The sequence below is a fragment of the Astatotilapia calliptera genome, chromosome 14, assembly GCF_964374335.1.
Source record: "Astatotilapia calliptera chromosome 14, fAstCal68.1, whole genome shotgun sequence".
Classification (NCBI taxonomy): Eukaryota; Metazoa; Chordata; class Actinopteri; order Cichliformes; family Cichlidae; genus Astatotilapia; species Astatotilapia calliptera.
The window spans coordinates 13681079-13698968 of record NC_137435.1 but is presented as its reverse complement, the minus strand read 5'-3'; the positions used below and the strand labels follow the sequence as shown (position 1 = coordinate 13698968).

Sequence of the window (17890 nt, the reverse complement as noted above, 5' to 3'; positions counted from 1 at the left end):
CAGACTTTTTGCATCATTATTAATCAACTATTGAGCTTTGAAGCTGGTTGATGAGAGACGTAAAGATTTACACCATACAAAGAAAAAAATAAACATGAGGAAACTGCAGCACATTCTTGCATTTTTCCCTTTGATTAGTCAGTGAGTTTAATATGAGAATCTAAAAGAGAAGCATTGTCATATATTTAAATTAATTATGGTCAAGTTACTCTAAAATGCCGTCTCATTCGAGCACCAGTGACAGCACAATCAAAGCAGATGATCCAGCTTTGATTTAGCTTAAATTGCTCTCCTAACCTTCAGTGAAGACCTGTAACAAAACTAATATCTGGGTTACAAAAAAAAAAGAGTTCTTGTTGGTACTGGGAGTTGAAAGGCACATAAATGTTTCTAGAAGGCTCAAAGACATTATGAAGGAAAACATAGGCACCTTTTTATATAGCATATCTGTGACACACGACTCCCATTATTGGCAGTGTCAGAGTCATTTTTCTCAGCGCGAGGCAGATTGCAAAGATAAAAGCACATTACAAGAGTGGTGATTATCACTCTAAACGACTTGCCATAAGGTTGCCTAGAAATTGATCTTGTGGCGTGATCGTTAGTCTTTGAAATGTTCTCCTCTACACACTCGACCACACGAGCGTCCGTAAAAACCTCTTAAAAAATGTCATAAATTGCGTCAGCTGACGAGCTGCATGGGTACGGGGAGTGCTCTTAAGACTGCAGCGGGCTCGAGCGAACGGGTGGTAAGTGCACTCAGAAATCACATCCATTATGTTGTGAATTATGTATTTGAGGGGCGCAGGCCACGGGACCTGAGGGGAGAAGTGGTTGTGAGTTGCCTGCGGGCAGACTTGGGGCAGATCAGAAGAGAGCTCACTGTCCTGACTCCAAACATCCGCCATCAACTCCCATTAATGACGTACCATTAAAGGCAACATTAGGCCATTAACAAAGCACGGCCTCAACGCTTGCTACTTATCCATTAACCCCTCCTAATGCAACTCGGTGCCTAACATTTTGGCAATGACTTCATTCTTCTGTTTCCGGAAGAGCTTACATTAGCTCACCCAAGGGTCTGGCTTTGTGAATGAACAGACTGGATTTTTTATGTTCCCCGTCAGCAGGAGACGCTATCAGAAGCCCTAATAGATCGCCAAGTCTCGACCCTGTCACGATGACCGTGTTTCTCAGGCAAGAAGTTTAAAAACTCCATCACCGTGAGGATATTAAAGTCCTCCACCGCACAACCTCTCTCCTCTCTCTGCTTTCAAAGTCATTTTCCTAAAAATAGACATGGCCTGCAAGCAAGTTTGCCGGACAAAAGGGATTATCGTATCATTTCTACCCATTAAAATGGAAAACTGGCCATTTCCGACCTGAATCTGTCTGCCATACAGATAAAGCTTATTTTAATTAGGGTTGTGACATGTGGAAATGATCGCACAACACCTCGAAGGCATTTGAAGAGGCGTAGGGTCAAAGTGAAGCATAAAACCTTTAAAAAAAGGAAAAGAATTGCATTTAAACACATTTAAGACTCGAAAATGAACTGTTCCTACAGTGAAGTTCAACATTCAGTTTTTCATTTAAAAACACAGCAGAAATGTAAGAGTTTATTTCAAATGTTGCTTTTGTGTAGCGCGCACCAAGGCTGAAGTCTGTTAACTCTCAATCCAGGCAGTTCAGACGTGTGATTAGAAACTAGTCATTCATTTTTAATTATTTCTGAGCCATTTAAATGTGATAACATTCTCATATGCCAAGGAGCCTTCAAACTTCATTAAACTGAAGGATCCTACAAGCATTATTGAATTTGTCCTGCTCGCTCATGCCTAATGATGAGCTTGCATCCACATGCAACAACTCTGCTCCTAATCACACAGGCTTTGAATTTAAGTTGGCTAATCGTGCACTTGCTGAAACACTAATAAGAGTCTTTCTATTTTATTGGCCTAAAGTTGCGCTTCGTTTCAAATCCAAAGACTTTTTTTAAAATCTCTTGTTTCTTGCTAGTTGTTGGTCCCTTCCGTGCTGAAACACGTGGTAGTTTTACAGGTGAAACCCATGTATGGTAAAGAATCCCACATTTACGCTGTGGCTAAGTAGTAGAAATAACATGAGAGGTAACATATGTCCTGAAAACACCATCTGCAGTTGCTGATTTTCAGCAACTCCTGCTACACTCCTGAATCTATCGCAGCTGTGATAACAGGTATCTGATCACATGGTTCTTACGGTTACATGCTATTTCGCCTGCGTTTGAGATGAGGCCTGGATAAGCGGACGCGGTTTCTCCGAGGGTAGGATTTGCTTTTAGAAAACTTTATTTTTAGCCCATTTAATTAAAATTACAGCCCTTCTTCCCCTCTAGCGCTCACAGGAAAGTATAATCAGCCCAATTAAGGCTTCAAAATATAGTCACACGGATAATTAAATAAATGTTTACAGTCTAATAAAACAGATTTAAGCTTTAAAGGGGTGAAGTGATGGAGGCAGCAGTGAGTAGCTCTTCACATTAATGAGTAGAGCGAGCTTTGAATTTACTGACAAGTCTGAACTGATATCTGCAAATCTAAGCGCAAGGAATGAATCCTCAAGTTCTTAAAACGTCCTCGATTTTTCACCCCTTCCGAGTGAGAGGTGTTAAGAGGGAGCTTTAAAATATTCCCGACACATTCAAAACAACCTTCTTGACATCAAAGCGCTCGTCGTTTCACCAGGTCTCTTCAAGAGGTATCACATCAGACAGGAGGTATCAGGTTTTTTTTGCATACTGGCCATAAACCTGCCAGCTTCGCTCGCCTCAAGCAACTGAGCCAACTAGAGCAGGACTGACTTGTAGGGTAAGTGTCTGCTGTCTGGACTGGAGGCAGAACATCATTTGTAATCAGTTTTATTAATAGCATAAAAAGGTCCTCTGGAGTAACAGCATGCTGCAACGGAGGGGGGGAAAAGGAAGCCAGGCTGGTTCTGGGACAGGTGGCCAATTGAGTGAATACCAGTTGGCAATAGCGGTAAATAGTTGGCAATTTTGATAGGCAAGTCACTGTTTGTGTGATTAGTCAAGTTAAAATCTGCTTCCAGCATTGAAGGTTAAGGACTTGCTGCTTTTCTCAGTTTTATGTACATGTAAATCGAATATCTTTGGTGGAGAAACACGCAATCTAAAGATGTCACCTTGAGCTCTGGAAATGTCAGTTTTTAACATTTTCTTCAATCTTATTAATCAAAAAAAAAGGAAAATTCACAAAACATCTAGTAGTGATGTGACATTTTCTAACAGTCACTTAGCCCTGGCCAGGGCTTAAATCAGGACTACAGCTACTACTCATTGTTACAATCAAATTATGCTTTTTTAATTAGATTTGTTATTATAACAATTGTTTTGTCCATGAAATGTCAAAAAAAAAGCAACTTTACTATAATATGAAAGAAAAGGGAGCACTGGTATTAAATATGAATTATCAAAGTAGATCGTTTTTAAATTTCTGCCAGTCAGCTAAGTCAATTCACAACTTCCCTCTGTTTTGTTTCGCTGTGAATAAATATCCTTTTGGCTTTGGAGTGTTGGCTCATCGAACAAAAACAGCGTTTTGGGCTCTGGGAGCATGTGAGGTTCTTTTGCCTTTTTATTGCGACGCATATTAATGATGAAATCACCAATGCAGCTCTCACTAATACTCATGTTCAGCAAATTACATATGCAAACCGATATAACCCAACTGGAGGGTCAAGATGGAAACATCCACTGAGTCATCAGACTAAAAGCATCCTCATTCTAGTAATTAATTCAGTGAATTATGATCTTTTTTATTATTATTTTGAATTATTACCCCAGCTGGCTGCTTCAGATTCCACTATTTACACAACTGCAATCAGCTTTTGTTCAAGTACCCGCCTGCCTGACTGCCTGTCCCACAAGTGCTCCCTCTCCTCTAAAAGCAGCCCCACCCAGTCCCAGCCCCCACACCTCCCTGAGCAGGAAATCCTTTGAACATTTGTAGCCCATTGATCCTGTGGGAGCAGTTGTGTTTACTATTATGCCATCTGTATGACCATATTACAGTTTCAGGTGGTGCCTGAGGATACCAATCAAACCTGCTGCCACAACACACCCCTCTTGAAGCATCCTGGCAACAAACCACACACAGCCTCTCATGGGAGCAGTGAAAAAAAATTTTAAAAAGAAGAGGGGAGACAAATCAGGCCAGGAATCATACCTTTTCTACGTGGGTAAACAAGAATGCATCCACTTATCGATCTTAAAGTGCCTCATTAGATGCTGCATGAGGCATGGCCTAATATTTTCCCAACTCAAAATGCATGATGAATAGAAATATGTGCAGTGCTTTTATTATTGCATGAATTTAATTCACGCCACCTACTTTTCCGTATCAATAATGTATGTCTTGTTACGCTGTAAACAACAGAAAATATTAACAGGTAGGTATTTCCATTTGTTCGGCAGATGGTTTTTGTAGCTTTCATCTCTGGTAATTGCCGCGGTAAGGCTGATACTTTTATATTAGTTGGGCAAAGAGTCGTGTATGCTGTTGTGCACTCATAATGACAGAACTGACCTTCTAACCCTTCATTGTGAAACAGAGCAAGCAGTGTTCCCCATTCCAATGAGCCAAACAGCCTGGTTGGTATTAAGAGGGCATGACGGTTTCAACTTGTGTCCTGCTTCAGGTTTTGACTCTAGGGGGGTCGTAAAGCCTCTGCTGGCTAAATAGGGCGGAGAGCAGTGGGAGGAATATATGGAATGCAGATAATACATACAAAGGATTATGTACCTGTTTGCACATCAAGTCTGTGTGGTTTCACGTTTAATACCCCTGGACCAACGTTCACTTTGATGGAGGACTGTGAAAAGCTGGAGATTAGCATTATATGCAAAAAATTCACCTACATTCAAAATGCATTTTATCTTTTGTCAACGCAAGGTCACCATTAGTGTTATACTTCTTTTTTGTTGTTGTCTAAAGACACAAAAGATAAAACTGTCACAACAAGCCACATCTGATTCTTTTGTTTGTGCCTTTTGTTTCTATGAGATGAGATAACCGCTCTTAGTTGATGTAATTCAGTATATGTCACAGTCATCTTGGTTACAAAGGACCTTTAAGGCATAATAATTTCATTAGCGGTGGCTATTACATTTTCTTCTTCCATCATGGCATGAGGAGAAGCTATACATCAAGCTAAGTGCTTTTAACCATCCACCCTACGGTTGCAGTGCTTCCCACCCAACCTCACTCTGTTTTTTGTCCTGTGCGGTACATCCCAAACAAGCGCATAAAAAAGCCCTGCAGATCTGTCAGATAGTGAGATGTACTGGCAGCAGCGAGACATCCCGCTTCACAAAAAAAAAACCCCTGTCAATAAGCAAAAATGTGCCAACACTTCTTCTGCTACTGAAAGGTGTTCAAAATATGAGCAATGTGGCCCGGAGAGCTCATGAACAAAAGTCTCCATGGGAATGTTGTGCACAGACTATCCCCCTTCAAGCAAAGTGAGTCAACACACTGTTCAGTAAGACCTCCAAAGCCATGTGCTGCTTCTGCTTCACGGCCAGACAAAAACAAGGTTTCGGGGGTGAAGGCTTCCCTTGAAGTCCAAAAAATGATTTAAAACTGAACAAAAACACCGGGCTTGTCTGTACGTTGCTTCGCCATTCAGTCCTGATATATAGAGAAGGCTGCTGACTTTCACCATCTAATGTCAAAAATACACGATATCTTTGTCAAATACATTTTGTGTTACATATTCTAACTAGCCCTAACCCTACTGGCCTCTTACGCATCAGCGTGTCTGCTGCCCAGTATGCACCAATCTAAACTGTTGTTTGCATAACATGATCCAGGAAGACAATTCAGAAAAGGTGTTGTGAAATATGTAGTCTTTACAATACTGCAGCACATGTAGCAGAGTAGCATGACAGCTGGTGTGGAAGCAACGGGTACCTGCTAAGTGGTTTATGAAATATGCACAATGTAAAAAAGATAATAACCTGTCTTTTGTCCTCTTCAATATATAGTAACTTCTACTCCAATTATATATATATACTGTATGTATAAAGAATACCCATGCAGGCAGTGATTACTTCCTAACGCTCAGTACTTGCATTGGTCCCAATGAACAAGTATCAGTAAGGCTATTAGGTGGCTTGAACTTTTGATGGCACAATCTTCTCCAATGGACCAATATACAAATGATCTATCTAATACGGTCCTAAAGCCAATATATTTTGACTTTTGACTGAGCAGGAAATGGGAAATTACTCATACACTATATGGACAAAAATACTGGGCTCCCTTCACACTACACCTGCAGAAGCTGCTCAGCCGTGGAAACCCATGCCACGAAGCTCGCGGTTTCTGATGTTAATGCCAGAAGAAGTCAGCAGAGCGCTGGCGCCTTTTACGCGCCATGTGGCTCAGCACCACTTTGTGCCTGAGTTGCTGTGGTTCCTAAATGCTTCCATTTAGCAGTGATACCACTTAATATCTAGGGGGGGGGGAAGAGATTTCACAAACTGACTTGTTGGTGACATCTTATTACAGTACAATCGTTGAATTCAGTGAGCTCTTTTGAATGACTCAATCTTATAAATGATTGTAGAGGCAGACTGCATGGCCAGGTGCTTGATTTTATACACCTGTGGTTATGAGGCTAAAAACACAAAACAATTAAAAGATTAAGTGCAGCCCAATGCTTTTGTGCATGTAGTGTCTCTTTGGTGAATCCTTTCCTTTCTTTAATGCGCCAACATCAGCAAAGGGTGTTGACAAGTATATAAAGAACTATTATTTGTGCTAAACACCTGCTGGTATTGTTACTATGAGCATCGACGTATGTTGATGTATTTGGGCTAAAGCACTTCTAAGCTTCGTAAAGGCTGACAAAAAGAAAAGGCCTTTACTGTCTTCAGTTGTTGGTAATATAAAGAACATGCATATTAGGCGACGTAATGACCTGTGACGAAAAAATGCATTACACAAAAAGAAATATAGCAATTCAACCATGATATCTATACAAATGCTGCCCCAAGGAGAAAGGTAACAAAGTTGTCCAATTATTAGAAAGCCACTGGGAAATATTGTAGTCTGAACCAATACGCCTGTAAAAACAAACTCTGGCTGTGATGTTGTCTTGGTTTAGCGCATCCATAGGTGGTGGCTCTGTTTATAAATCAGCATGCTCTGGCAAGCCCTTCACAATAAGACAATCAAACCTGAGATTTTCATGAAAAGGAGTCGAAAATCCATTCAGCTTCAACCAAAACATCCCAAACCTACATTCTTAGCTTTTATTTTCAGCTCTCAATTTTTTATTTATTTCCTTTTATAATTTTTTTTGCTGTTTGACCCTGAACATTTAAATGAGATCTTGGCATCATTAAAAGAGGAAATGATGTATTATCTCTTCTATAGCTTCTACTTGTATGATGGAGGGCAGGAATGGCAGGGTAATGGTTTCTGGCATCTTCATTATTCAAAATTACACACTTCAAAGCTCATTTAGCAACATCCTCATTCTATAGGCTAGCCAGCAATAGCAGTAATGCAAATTTTTATGTGACAAGGGCCAGTGTTAACAAGCTAATAGTGAGTTTACTATTAAATATCCCTGCTGTTTTCCATTGTTACCACTTTACAGCAAAGCCACAGTAAAATTAAAAGTGATACATGCAGAGAATTTAGCATTTAGAGGATAAGTCAAGTCAATTATATGTATTTAAACTGTACCAGTGGGATATTTAATGCTTTGAAATTCTCTCCAGCAACACAAGGCTACTTGACCTCTTAAGTCGTCCCATTAGAAAATTAAGTACTGCATCCAATTACCAGACAAGCATCTCTTCACCTTCCTTGTAAGGTCTGGCAGCAGAACAGCCAAATACTTAACAGCAAAGCAGAGCATTTTATCACGAAGCATCTAACACATCAACAAGTCATGCATCAGCGAAAGCATCGCTTGAGGGGTAGCTGCCACGCAAAAACCCACCACTTGACTCCTATGAATAAAAATTGAAGCTGAATGTCAGGAAACATTGCTGCAATTGCAGATGCATTAACAAAAAAAACAGCTTTGAGTAACATACTGTAATCTGGTGTGAGGATTACAGTTTTTCTAACCTTTTCCAGGCAGCTGCACATTAGGAGATGCATGCCCAGGGGTCCAAATACAAGTCTCAACTGGAACACATACTAGAATGAAAGAAGGTCTCAACTTTAGAAGGGAAATCACAAGTTCCTCATTTCATGGACTGATTTATGTTTTTAGGATTTCCCTTTATTTTATTTTATTTTTTTTATAATTCAGCATATAATTTCAGTAAACAGTTTGAAATGTTTATCTTCCATGTTTAGCTAATTACTTCAGTTTGTCTAATTACTTTTCAAGTGTTAAACTACCTCAGGTTTCAGCTTGGCAGCCTCGATGTGCATTTGACAAATCAGAGTAACATTAAGAGGATTTCTGAATCTTTGTGCACTGGAACCTTTCTCATCAAGCATACGTTAGTTCTCAGGCACCGCAAAGCCAAACTTAGCTGCAGTTCTCGATATCAGTAAGGATGTGGTTACGCTGATACCATTCAAAAATCGAATTGGTTAACTCTTCTAAGAGGTGCTGTTTGAGTTGCTGTTGCCTGTCCAGTGTTGCTACACCTCTGCAAACTGCTTTTCAGCCCTATTTCATACGAGATCCTCTGTTCAAGCTGGTTCTGACTTAATCAGTGTTGTATCTGTTATCTACTCCACATATGCAGGTGGAAAGGAGGGGAGGTCCCAGAACAGTGCCAGGATGGTTGCCGAGTAGCCTACTAACATTACTATGAAATATAACCATATTAACATTAACATTAGCTGCTGTCTCAGAATGACATAACACAATGATACTTTTTTGGATGAACAAATCTGGATGCTGGTATTTGCTTGTGCTGCTGCTTTGCTAAATTGGAAGTATTTACTCGTTGGGTATGAAAAACATGTTAGCATGTATGTTTTTACTTTTACTATCACCCATCTCTTACGGGGTCACCTAGTCACCTACTTCTGCGTTTAGTTTTTCCTGTGCTTGTGGCCATATTCCGTCTTCTTCAGGACAATGTACACCTTGTAGACCTATGCTGCCCCCTTCAGCTCTAGAACAATTGCAGCCTTGGTATGTGTACTGCCTGTGGTACCTACAGTAGCTTATGGTAACATCTCCTAATATGGTTGTTCTATATCCGCGGTAATACTGGTATATATTTTTTATATGATATAAAAATATCTTATTGCTATAGCTATGTGTTTATGTTTCTTAGTGTGCAGAACAAGAAGACAAGCCCGGGCATGTCTGAGAGCGAGAGGGATGTGTCCGCTGCTGTTGAGCAACATCATCGAACAGAGCACAGTGCTTTCCAAATGTGCGAAAATGTTCCGGTTAAACGTGGAAACAACAAACCTGTTTCACCACTCCAGGCAAAAACACATTATCAAAGGCAAGCCAGTCTATAAAGGAGGGGAGCGACCCAAAACTAAACAAATAACTCCACCGAGTGTCACCGGAGCACTCATTGTACTGCTTCAGTGACACTACATCAGTCTGCTCCACTGCTCTTCCTGTGAGAGGAAAAGCAATCAGTGGATTGAAATTACTGATGCATTGACACGGTGGAAAAGCAGCTGGTTAAAAAGGTCAGCCTAAGATTATTATATGACACTATTGTACAGGTCCTGATGAGTTACAAGGTTAAATTACTTTAGTCATTGTTAAACAAGAGTATTAAGAGGTTATTTTATACTTTTACTGAAAATTTCCAGAGAAACACTAGCTAGGCTACATTTGACTCATGCTGTGTCACTGGATGTTGTTGCTATATTGCTGCTGCTTCTGGCACCTTGTTTTAGTAAATTCACAGTTTGAATCGCGCAGTTAATATCAGGATCCCACTGCAAAAGAAGGATGGAAAATGATCCTCATTTACTTACACTTATTAAACATTTACAACATTTTTCCCTATCTCATCAGAAGTATTTTTCCTGAAATATCGTGATATAAGTTTGAGCCTGTATCGGCCACCGCTAACCCCTACGAAATAGTGCGAGCCGAAATCCTCCAAAGAAGATCTTTACAGAGATACCGACCATTTTTAAGAACAACCTGAAAATTCTTTCATTTAAAGAGTAAGGTACTCATCTTAGAAGCATGTGGTACACTGTTATAAAAGGTCCATGGTAGTCATCAGTGTATTGACTCATTGGTGACTCAGAAAGATCTGCCAGTCGTTTAATTTTCCTGTTGTTTGATATTAAACACTGTCAGAATGATGGGCTTTTAATTCCAATCACAGATATGCTGTTGCTATCCTCTGTGAAAGGAAGTCGTCCCTGAATGGGAACTCCTGTCTCCTTACAAGTTCAGCCATAGCAGCATGTAATCAAAGATAGCTTCAGGCACTGCAGACTGCTGCTGCAGTCTATGAAGGGAGGATGGTGGACATCAGCACAACACAAAGAAACAGCTTTTAAGATGGCGAGAATGTGAATACTGAGGTCAAATGCAGACAAAACCTCCCTGTTGAGTCCCAAGGGTGGAACGTAACCGGGAGCAGTGCAATGTTTCATGACTGGAAAACTGCTAAACAGCGTCGGAATGAATAGAGTAACTTCTCAGTATTGCAAAAGAGCTTTGGAGCCAACAGAGGGTGATTCAGAAATAAATGGGAAGACAAAACTCTGTGTCGTTTTATTAGTGGCCCGAGGCTTGGAATGAATGTTTCACCTTTAGCACAAAAGCTGTGTCAACCTGTCTGGCTCCCTTGAACCGCAGACAAAGAAAAAATATAGGTTTGATATAACAGAAGCCTTCTATCTTGCTCAGTGTCTCTTTTATATATAGAAAGAAGCAATGAGGTTTTATGAGAGTGCAGGCATAAATATCAGAGGTCCATCACTGACCCCCTTTTAAGGGCAGGAGGGACATCCTGCTACTGGTAGCACCCATGTGGTGAGACTCTGCTGTCAGTGGTGCTGTGGCTTTGTCTTTCTTTTACCTACAGGATAAATTTGAATAAGGAAAAAGTAGCCCATTAAATGTAATCTACAAAAAAACAAAGGACACATAAGCAGCCACCATGTGGCTTCCCTATATATGTGTCCCTTTGTGGTATTCCTAAAACCGAGGTCAGCTCATTAACATCACAGTTAATGGGAGAGGGGGTGCCACTCAAAGAATTCATTAAAACAGAGCAATAACGCTAATGGAGGATTTGAACAAAGATCCAGGCCCTGTTAAAGATGGGTGTGGCCACAGGCTTTTCAAATGGAGGGGAGACGCTTCCCCCCAGTCAGGTTGCACATGTGAAGTGCTGGGACCGACAGCAGCAACTCTGTGCCCTCTCTGAGGGGTGTGTGCTGTTCCATATTAATGACAAAGACAGCAGCGGGAGCAAGAAGTCGCTATCATACACTCATTTGTTTAAAAAGAGCAAGCGTCACAATACAGTCAGTGGGAGACCACAGGAATCCAGTGAAAGCTGAGGGATGCTTCAATGACTAAAGACCGAAACAACCTCACTTTTAGTCCCCGACCCAAGGACCAATCTGGGGTGCCACTCCTTGTTCACCAAAACCACGAGTGGCTTCGTGCACATCAATGGGGGCTTTCCTGCATAAATAAGGAAGAAGCACCACTGCATTGCACAGTTATCGCTCTCTCATGTTGTTAAGTCTTCCTTTATAACTGAAACAATGGAACTGTGGTGCCTCTTCTCAGATAACAAATAAACCATTATTTAAACGACAGTGACAAACAAGAGAAAAGGGGGGAAATGAGACATTAATCTGTCTGGTAAAGTATCATAAAGACTCCTCTCACTTTATTTCACTCAGTGTAAGCATGCGAGTTGTAAAGCGGAATGTATAAAAAGTCAATAAAGTGCTAAATTTAAACAATTTTCTGAACCTGAGCAGTTAATTGAAATAAGAAATGGACAACTGAAAAGGCAATTTTGGCTGAGATTATAAAAATGGAATATATCGCACACTCAGGCTCTGAAAGTAGGGCAAGCCAATCACCAAAGTGTAATTAAGATTCACTTGCTGCTGTTTTACTGATAATCCCTTGTGTAAAACTGTCACAGGCGAACAAAAGACCTTTTTCCTCATTGAGTCATTGCCTGAGAGTGATTACTTCTGCCACCCAAGTCCTTTCATTTTCTCAAGGCAAAGCCACTCATACATCTCCCAGCTTGGCCAGTCCAGCAGAGAGGGAATTGCTCTGTCTGACATGTAGGAAGCTCAGCATGTTCACGCACTCACCCATATTTCTCGACGCTGTCGCGCTACATCTAATCTGAAGGTGACGTTTGTTTTGGCAATCACATTTTAGAAGGAATTAAAAGTATTGCAAAAATCTTTAAGTGAATAATAGGACTGCAATTTGAAAAAGTTATCATTAAGCTTAGAGACGGGAACAAGCTGTTCTTGCGGCAACTGTACACACAAACAGGAATCATAAAAAGACCACCCCCCTTCCTCCCCGCACTCCTCCACCTGTTCAGTGTCCTGCTGGGGGCCGAGAGAAACCAGAGTGTGGTTGGAGTGCGCCTCTGTGTGTGTGTGTGTGTGTGTGTGTGTGTGTGTGTGTGTGTGTGTGTGTGTGTGTGTGTGTGTGTGTGTGTGCACCGCTGCAACCCTCTGCGTGAGGGGGGCAGAGCAGACAAAGACCAAAAAGAAATTAGTATTACACTGTTTCTATCGAACTGCACTACATTAGAAATACAAATAGCCGAGCTCTTTTTTGCACCACTGAGCACTAAAGCTCTCGGTGTACTGTATGTGGGTAGGCTCAATGCACCACGCCATATGGTACGGATGCACATTTGTCATAAGCATCGTTTCTCTGGGGACAAGCTAATGCACCGGCCTGGTTTCTTAGAAACTGTAACATCCAAAGCCTTTTTTTTTCTTCCTCTCACAGAAGTAGAGCAGGTTAATGATCGCCTTTTATGTGAGCTTTCCTAGTTTAAGATTTGCAATGAAACCCTGCTCTTTGCTCTTTCGTGACACATCAAAGACTCTAACAGCTTTAATTTCATCGTAACCCCGGGTTATTTTAAGTTTCACGCAAAACTTCCATCTTTATTTTTAGTTATTTTGGAATTTAAAACGTCGTTTAAAAAGTTGTGACTGCTTATTCCAGAGAGATCCTCACATTCCCGCTATAAAGGCCTGCTGCCAGGGGCGCTGTTAGGAATTCTGCACCCCCCGTTGGGAAGTGACACTGGCCTCTCCACCATAATGCGGCTCTAATTTACAGTATGACCTCGCCTGTCTAAACGGCCCTCTCTTGTTTGAGGAGCCCTTTTGTTTTGTTTTTTCCCCTCCTCTCCATCAGCAGCAGCAGCAGCTCTGCCTGCTGCTCAAACTTCCACTTCTTATTCTGATCGAGACCCGAGGAGCACATGATGCACACAAACAAGCGCACAGAAACCCAAGTCTCTTGTGTGAACATCTGTCTCTTTCTTATATCTCACTTGCTTTGTGCTTCTTGGGTGAGTAATAGCATCTGCTTCACTTTATACTCAATAAAATGGTCTTTTTCATCCGAAACACAAGAGCACTAACTGTGTGATACCAGAAAAGATTCCACTTCACACTTTGGCTCCACACATACGACTGAGAGTCCTTTTGAGAGACATTATGAGACACCAAATACGGGTTAAGCATCCAGCAGGATAATAACTTATAGATATCTCTTTTGGGACTATTTGAAGCATTCCTATTATAATAAGTGAGATATATTATGGATGAATGGAAGGTTTGCTCCCTTTATTGGCTTAAGATGATGCCAGTCAGATTACTCCTATATGATGGTCCAAATTAGGCATTTAAATTTAGCAGATTGTCTTCTTTTCCCATGCATTGGCTCTACTTTGATTACAGAATGGGATTATGTTCTCTACATTTGCAAAAACGTGGCCATTTCCAGATTTTGATCAACAAATGGCTCAGCCACTCGAAGAGATTAGGCCTCAAATTGACAGCAAGTGAAGTGCAGATGCAGGATTTCTATTCAAAGCCATGATTCGCTTGAGTTGTCGTCCTTCCCTTCAATGCATCTGAATTTTGCATGAAGGAATACAATACTTTCCAAGTCACAAAGAAATCTCTTTTCAAAGGAGAAACTACCACAAGCAGTCTTCAAACATCGAGAGGAAGCCGCCTATAAACAAGATGAGACGTGCACAAGCGCCCAAATGAACACTTGTACAAAATCTTACATGTATCTCAAACATACAATTAAAGCTGCTTTCTTTCTTTTTTTCTTTCCTCAGGAATTAACATCAAAACGTTCAAGAGACAAGTCCTGACACAACCTAGTTAGAGATGAAAGAAAGGAGAGTGAACCCATCTCCGGTGAAATTGGGTGACCCCTTCACCCCCTCACCCATCCCTCAACAGATTAGTCCATTAGCAAAAAAAAAAAAAAAGGGGAGAGCCCCACTTGCCTGACAAGTAATACCAGCTGTGGCACGGAGCACTGTCTGTCTGTTCAGGAGGGGAGGTGAGGAGGGTGGCGGCGGTGGTGGTGGGGGAAGGGTGGAGACAAGGCGGTGAACAAAAAACAGATGCATCTTTCTGGAATATTTGTTCCAGGACTAATTCAGGACTCTCTCCCCCCCTTCTGTTGTGTCTGGTAGCAGCCATGGCGCGGCCTTCAGCGAAGCAAATATAATAAAACACAGGCTTGTTTTTTCATTACAAGTATTGATGCAGTTTTTATTGCAAATCCAAAACTCAATAAACACCTTCAGGCAGATTCTGCTCACACTGAGCAAATTGGCAAAAGAAAACCGGACAAGTTTCGCTTCACCTTTTGCCCTCTCTCCTTCACGCCAACTGTGGTCTAAGCAAACACGCATGTTTTCACCATCACTTGAGGCCACATGTGTAAATACGCAGCAGCGTGGACAACCGTAAAGTCTGCCCTCATTACCCACTCAGAGCACTCTCCTCCAGTGCTCTGAGCACACGGCACTGCAGCGGCACAGCCGTGTAAAAACACTTTAAAAAGCCCATTCGTTTCCTCTCAAACAAACCACCTGAGCTTGACTGATAGGTGCTGTATGGTGTTAATTTACAACAACAGGCGCCACCGTTGTGTGACGAGGTGAAGGGGAGCAGGGTGATATGAGCCACTCCGCCTCTTTCCTACCCAAGGAAGCACTTGAAAGCCTATGGATTTGCCTATGGCCTGGCTGAGTGACACCAACACACGGCGCTGCTACCTGTTGGCGTGACAGAGGAGACTGTATGGAAATCTACAAGCACACTACATACCACGCCCAACATCAAGAGCACGTTCTCAAAAAAAGAATCATCCTTTGTCATGGTTTCATCACCTTGAGGGAGGGAATAGCGAAATCATGAAAATCCAGCTTAGAAAAAACACTGAAAGCACAACAGCTGCACTGAAATCACACAGAAAGTTCCAAATTTCTCTGCTAAAACTTAATCACTTGTGCAAGCCATTACAACTGCCCACATCCCAGTGTAATTACTGGAAGGAGCCTGTCAGAAGTGCTTCCCTCCACCTAACAGACAGCCCATAATTAAAATAAATCATACAGGATGTGAGCCAGCATCATTCTGCTCAGCAGCCCGTGTTAACAGAACACACACACGCACATAAAAAAAGAGACATGGTGGTGGTTATGACATCATGGCTTGAGCACATGTTAACACTGGGTGAGGATGACCACCTCACAATGGGCAGTTTATAGAGAAGAAAAGTCACTTTTAAAGACATGAGCTGAATGCGGAGGACAGTTTTACCTCGAGGTGAGGAGTTGTAGGAAACTACTTAGTAATTAATTTTTTTTTAAACAGATTACATACTTAGGTGGTTCAGAATTTAACAGAATGGAGAGAGGAGGTCACGAAGTTTGTGGCTCATAGGAAGCCCATTTAGTTTCTTTTCTTAAAGAAAGGGGACGTGTTAGTAGCCTGGTGAATCACATGCTACTACATAAAACTGTACTGCAGACTACTAACTTATAACTACGAAACACCCACATTCCTGTTTCCTTCTCTCCCCGGGAATGTGATCGATAAGCCCGGGCTGAAGTTTTGGAGGCACCTGCGTGCTGCAGGTACGGGACTTTCCCCTCGTACCTGCGGCTTCCAGCGCCACAGCCGCCCGCTCGGTGAGACAATAGCTTACCTTGGCTGAGAAGCGCGATGAGGAGGAGGGCAGACGCGTAGCCGGCGGACAACAAGTGCATCCTTGCGAGTTTCACAGATCCTCAGTGGGCTCTTCCAGAGGTTTGTTTAAAACGCACACACAGTTTGGTTTGAGTTTTTTTGTTTTGCGTGTTTTTTTGGTGGATTGATCTAAATCGTCCTCGGGAGCCTGGTGCTGCACAGCCGCAGTTTCACTTCTTTTTGGCTCTTGTTCCAGCGTGGCATGTGCTCGCCAACTCGCGCTCGCGTCAGTTCTGGTGGAACAGGTAATTGTGAGGGGCTCGCGGACGAGCGCGAGGGCGGGGGATACTGTCTGCAGCTCCGCCCTGAGATACCCCCCCCCCTCCCTTCTCCCTCTTTCCACCCACTCCACCTTCCCCTCCTGAGCCAACCACCCTCCCACCACCACTTCCTCCCTTCCCCTCCAGCAACATCCTCCCTCCCCTCCTCCTCTTCCTCCTCCTCCTTCACCTCCTCCCACACACAAGTGCACCCCACCCCAGCTCTTTCTTTAAGACCCCCCTCATGTCTCCCCTTGCACCCCCCACCCCACCCCTCTCCCTCACCCTCCTTCTCTCATCTGAAACTCCTATTTCCCTCAAACCCTCCCACCCATTCTCTCTCTTTCCAACAGTCACCACCATCCTGACTTCACACACACACACACACACACACACACACACACACACACACACACACACACACACACACACACACACAAAGGGAACCCTTCAGTCAAGCAGCACCTCAGACTTTTTCAAAAAGTACACAAACACCCACCTGCATTTTAAACTCACCCAGCTTTCAACTTGTGTATTATTTAGCAGTTTATTAGGAGTGGGCTGTTTTCTCAGCGAATCAATCAATCAACCAGCCGGTTTATCAAACATGAGAAATGCCAAGGTGACATTTTCACTTCTTCTAGTTTTGGTCCAATCAATGGATCCAAAACAGTTTACGGTGAATCAAAAGCTTAATGGGGAAGAAGATGGGGACCGGGGAAAGCTGAACTTTTCTGCTTTTAAACGACTGATCTGTCACCTGATACTAGCAAATTCGTTTTATTTTGATACTCGCCCATTTATTTTAGCTGTCACAAAAATAATCATAAAAAAAAAGTTTTTTAATGTTTTCATCGTTCTGGATAAACTGAACAAGCACATTCCTCTTGTCAAAAATATAACCTGCCATTATTAGATATGCAAAGCTGCTTTTTTAGATCATTTTCTGTTGTTTGTTTTTATTTTTAATTGACAGCAGTGACATTTGATGAGCTAGCGAGGACTCTGAATGCTCATGGCAGCTTGAATGTACAGCCATCATATTACTGCCTCCAAGTAAGATATCCATAAGAAATGCACTAAGAGTCTGCAATGATGGAAAATGCCAGAATCTCAAAGTTGCACTTTAACAGAGTGCTTGAGTACTTGTTACTTTCTCCCTTTTGCTCCATCCAACATGAACTTTCACACACTTAGAGATGCACACGCACACATGCTGAGGTATATTTTCAATCAGCCCCCGCCTTAGACTTGTTTCATGCAGAAAACACCACAGAGCGTCACACAGCTTTGTGCCTCACAGGCAAAAAAAAACACCCCAAAAAAAGCAGAAGATTTATGAGGAAGCAGCCTATAGGATGT

The 17890-nt window shown here is 42.0% G+C and overlaps 1 protein-coding gene across 2 annotated transcripts in view; it reads right to left on the bottom strand.

The window, feature by feature from the left end:
• The window catches only part of alcamb (activated leukocyte cell adhesion molecule b), a 50352-nt gene extending 33771 nt beyond the window's left edge, over nt 1–16581 (bottom strand). For both annotated transcript variants that reach the window (XM_026192128.2, XM_026192129.2), the window contains exon 1: nt 16228–16581. In XM_026192128.2, the coding sequence (XP_026047913.1) occupies nt 16228–16288 (61 nt within the window). In that variant the 5' untranslated portion in view covers nt 16289–16581. The remainder of the gene's footprint in view (nt 1–16227) is intronic.
• Between the last annotated feature and the right edge of the window lie 1309 nt (nt 16582–17890).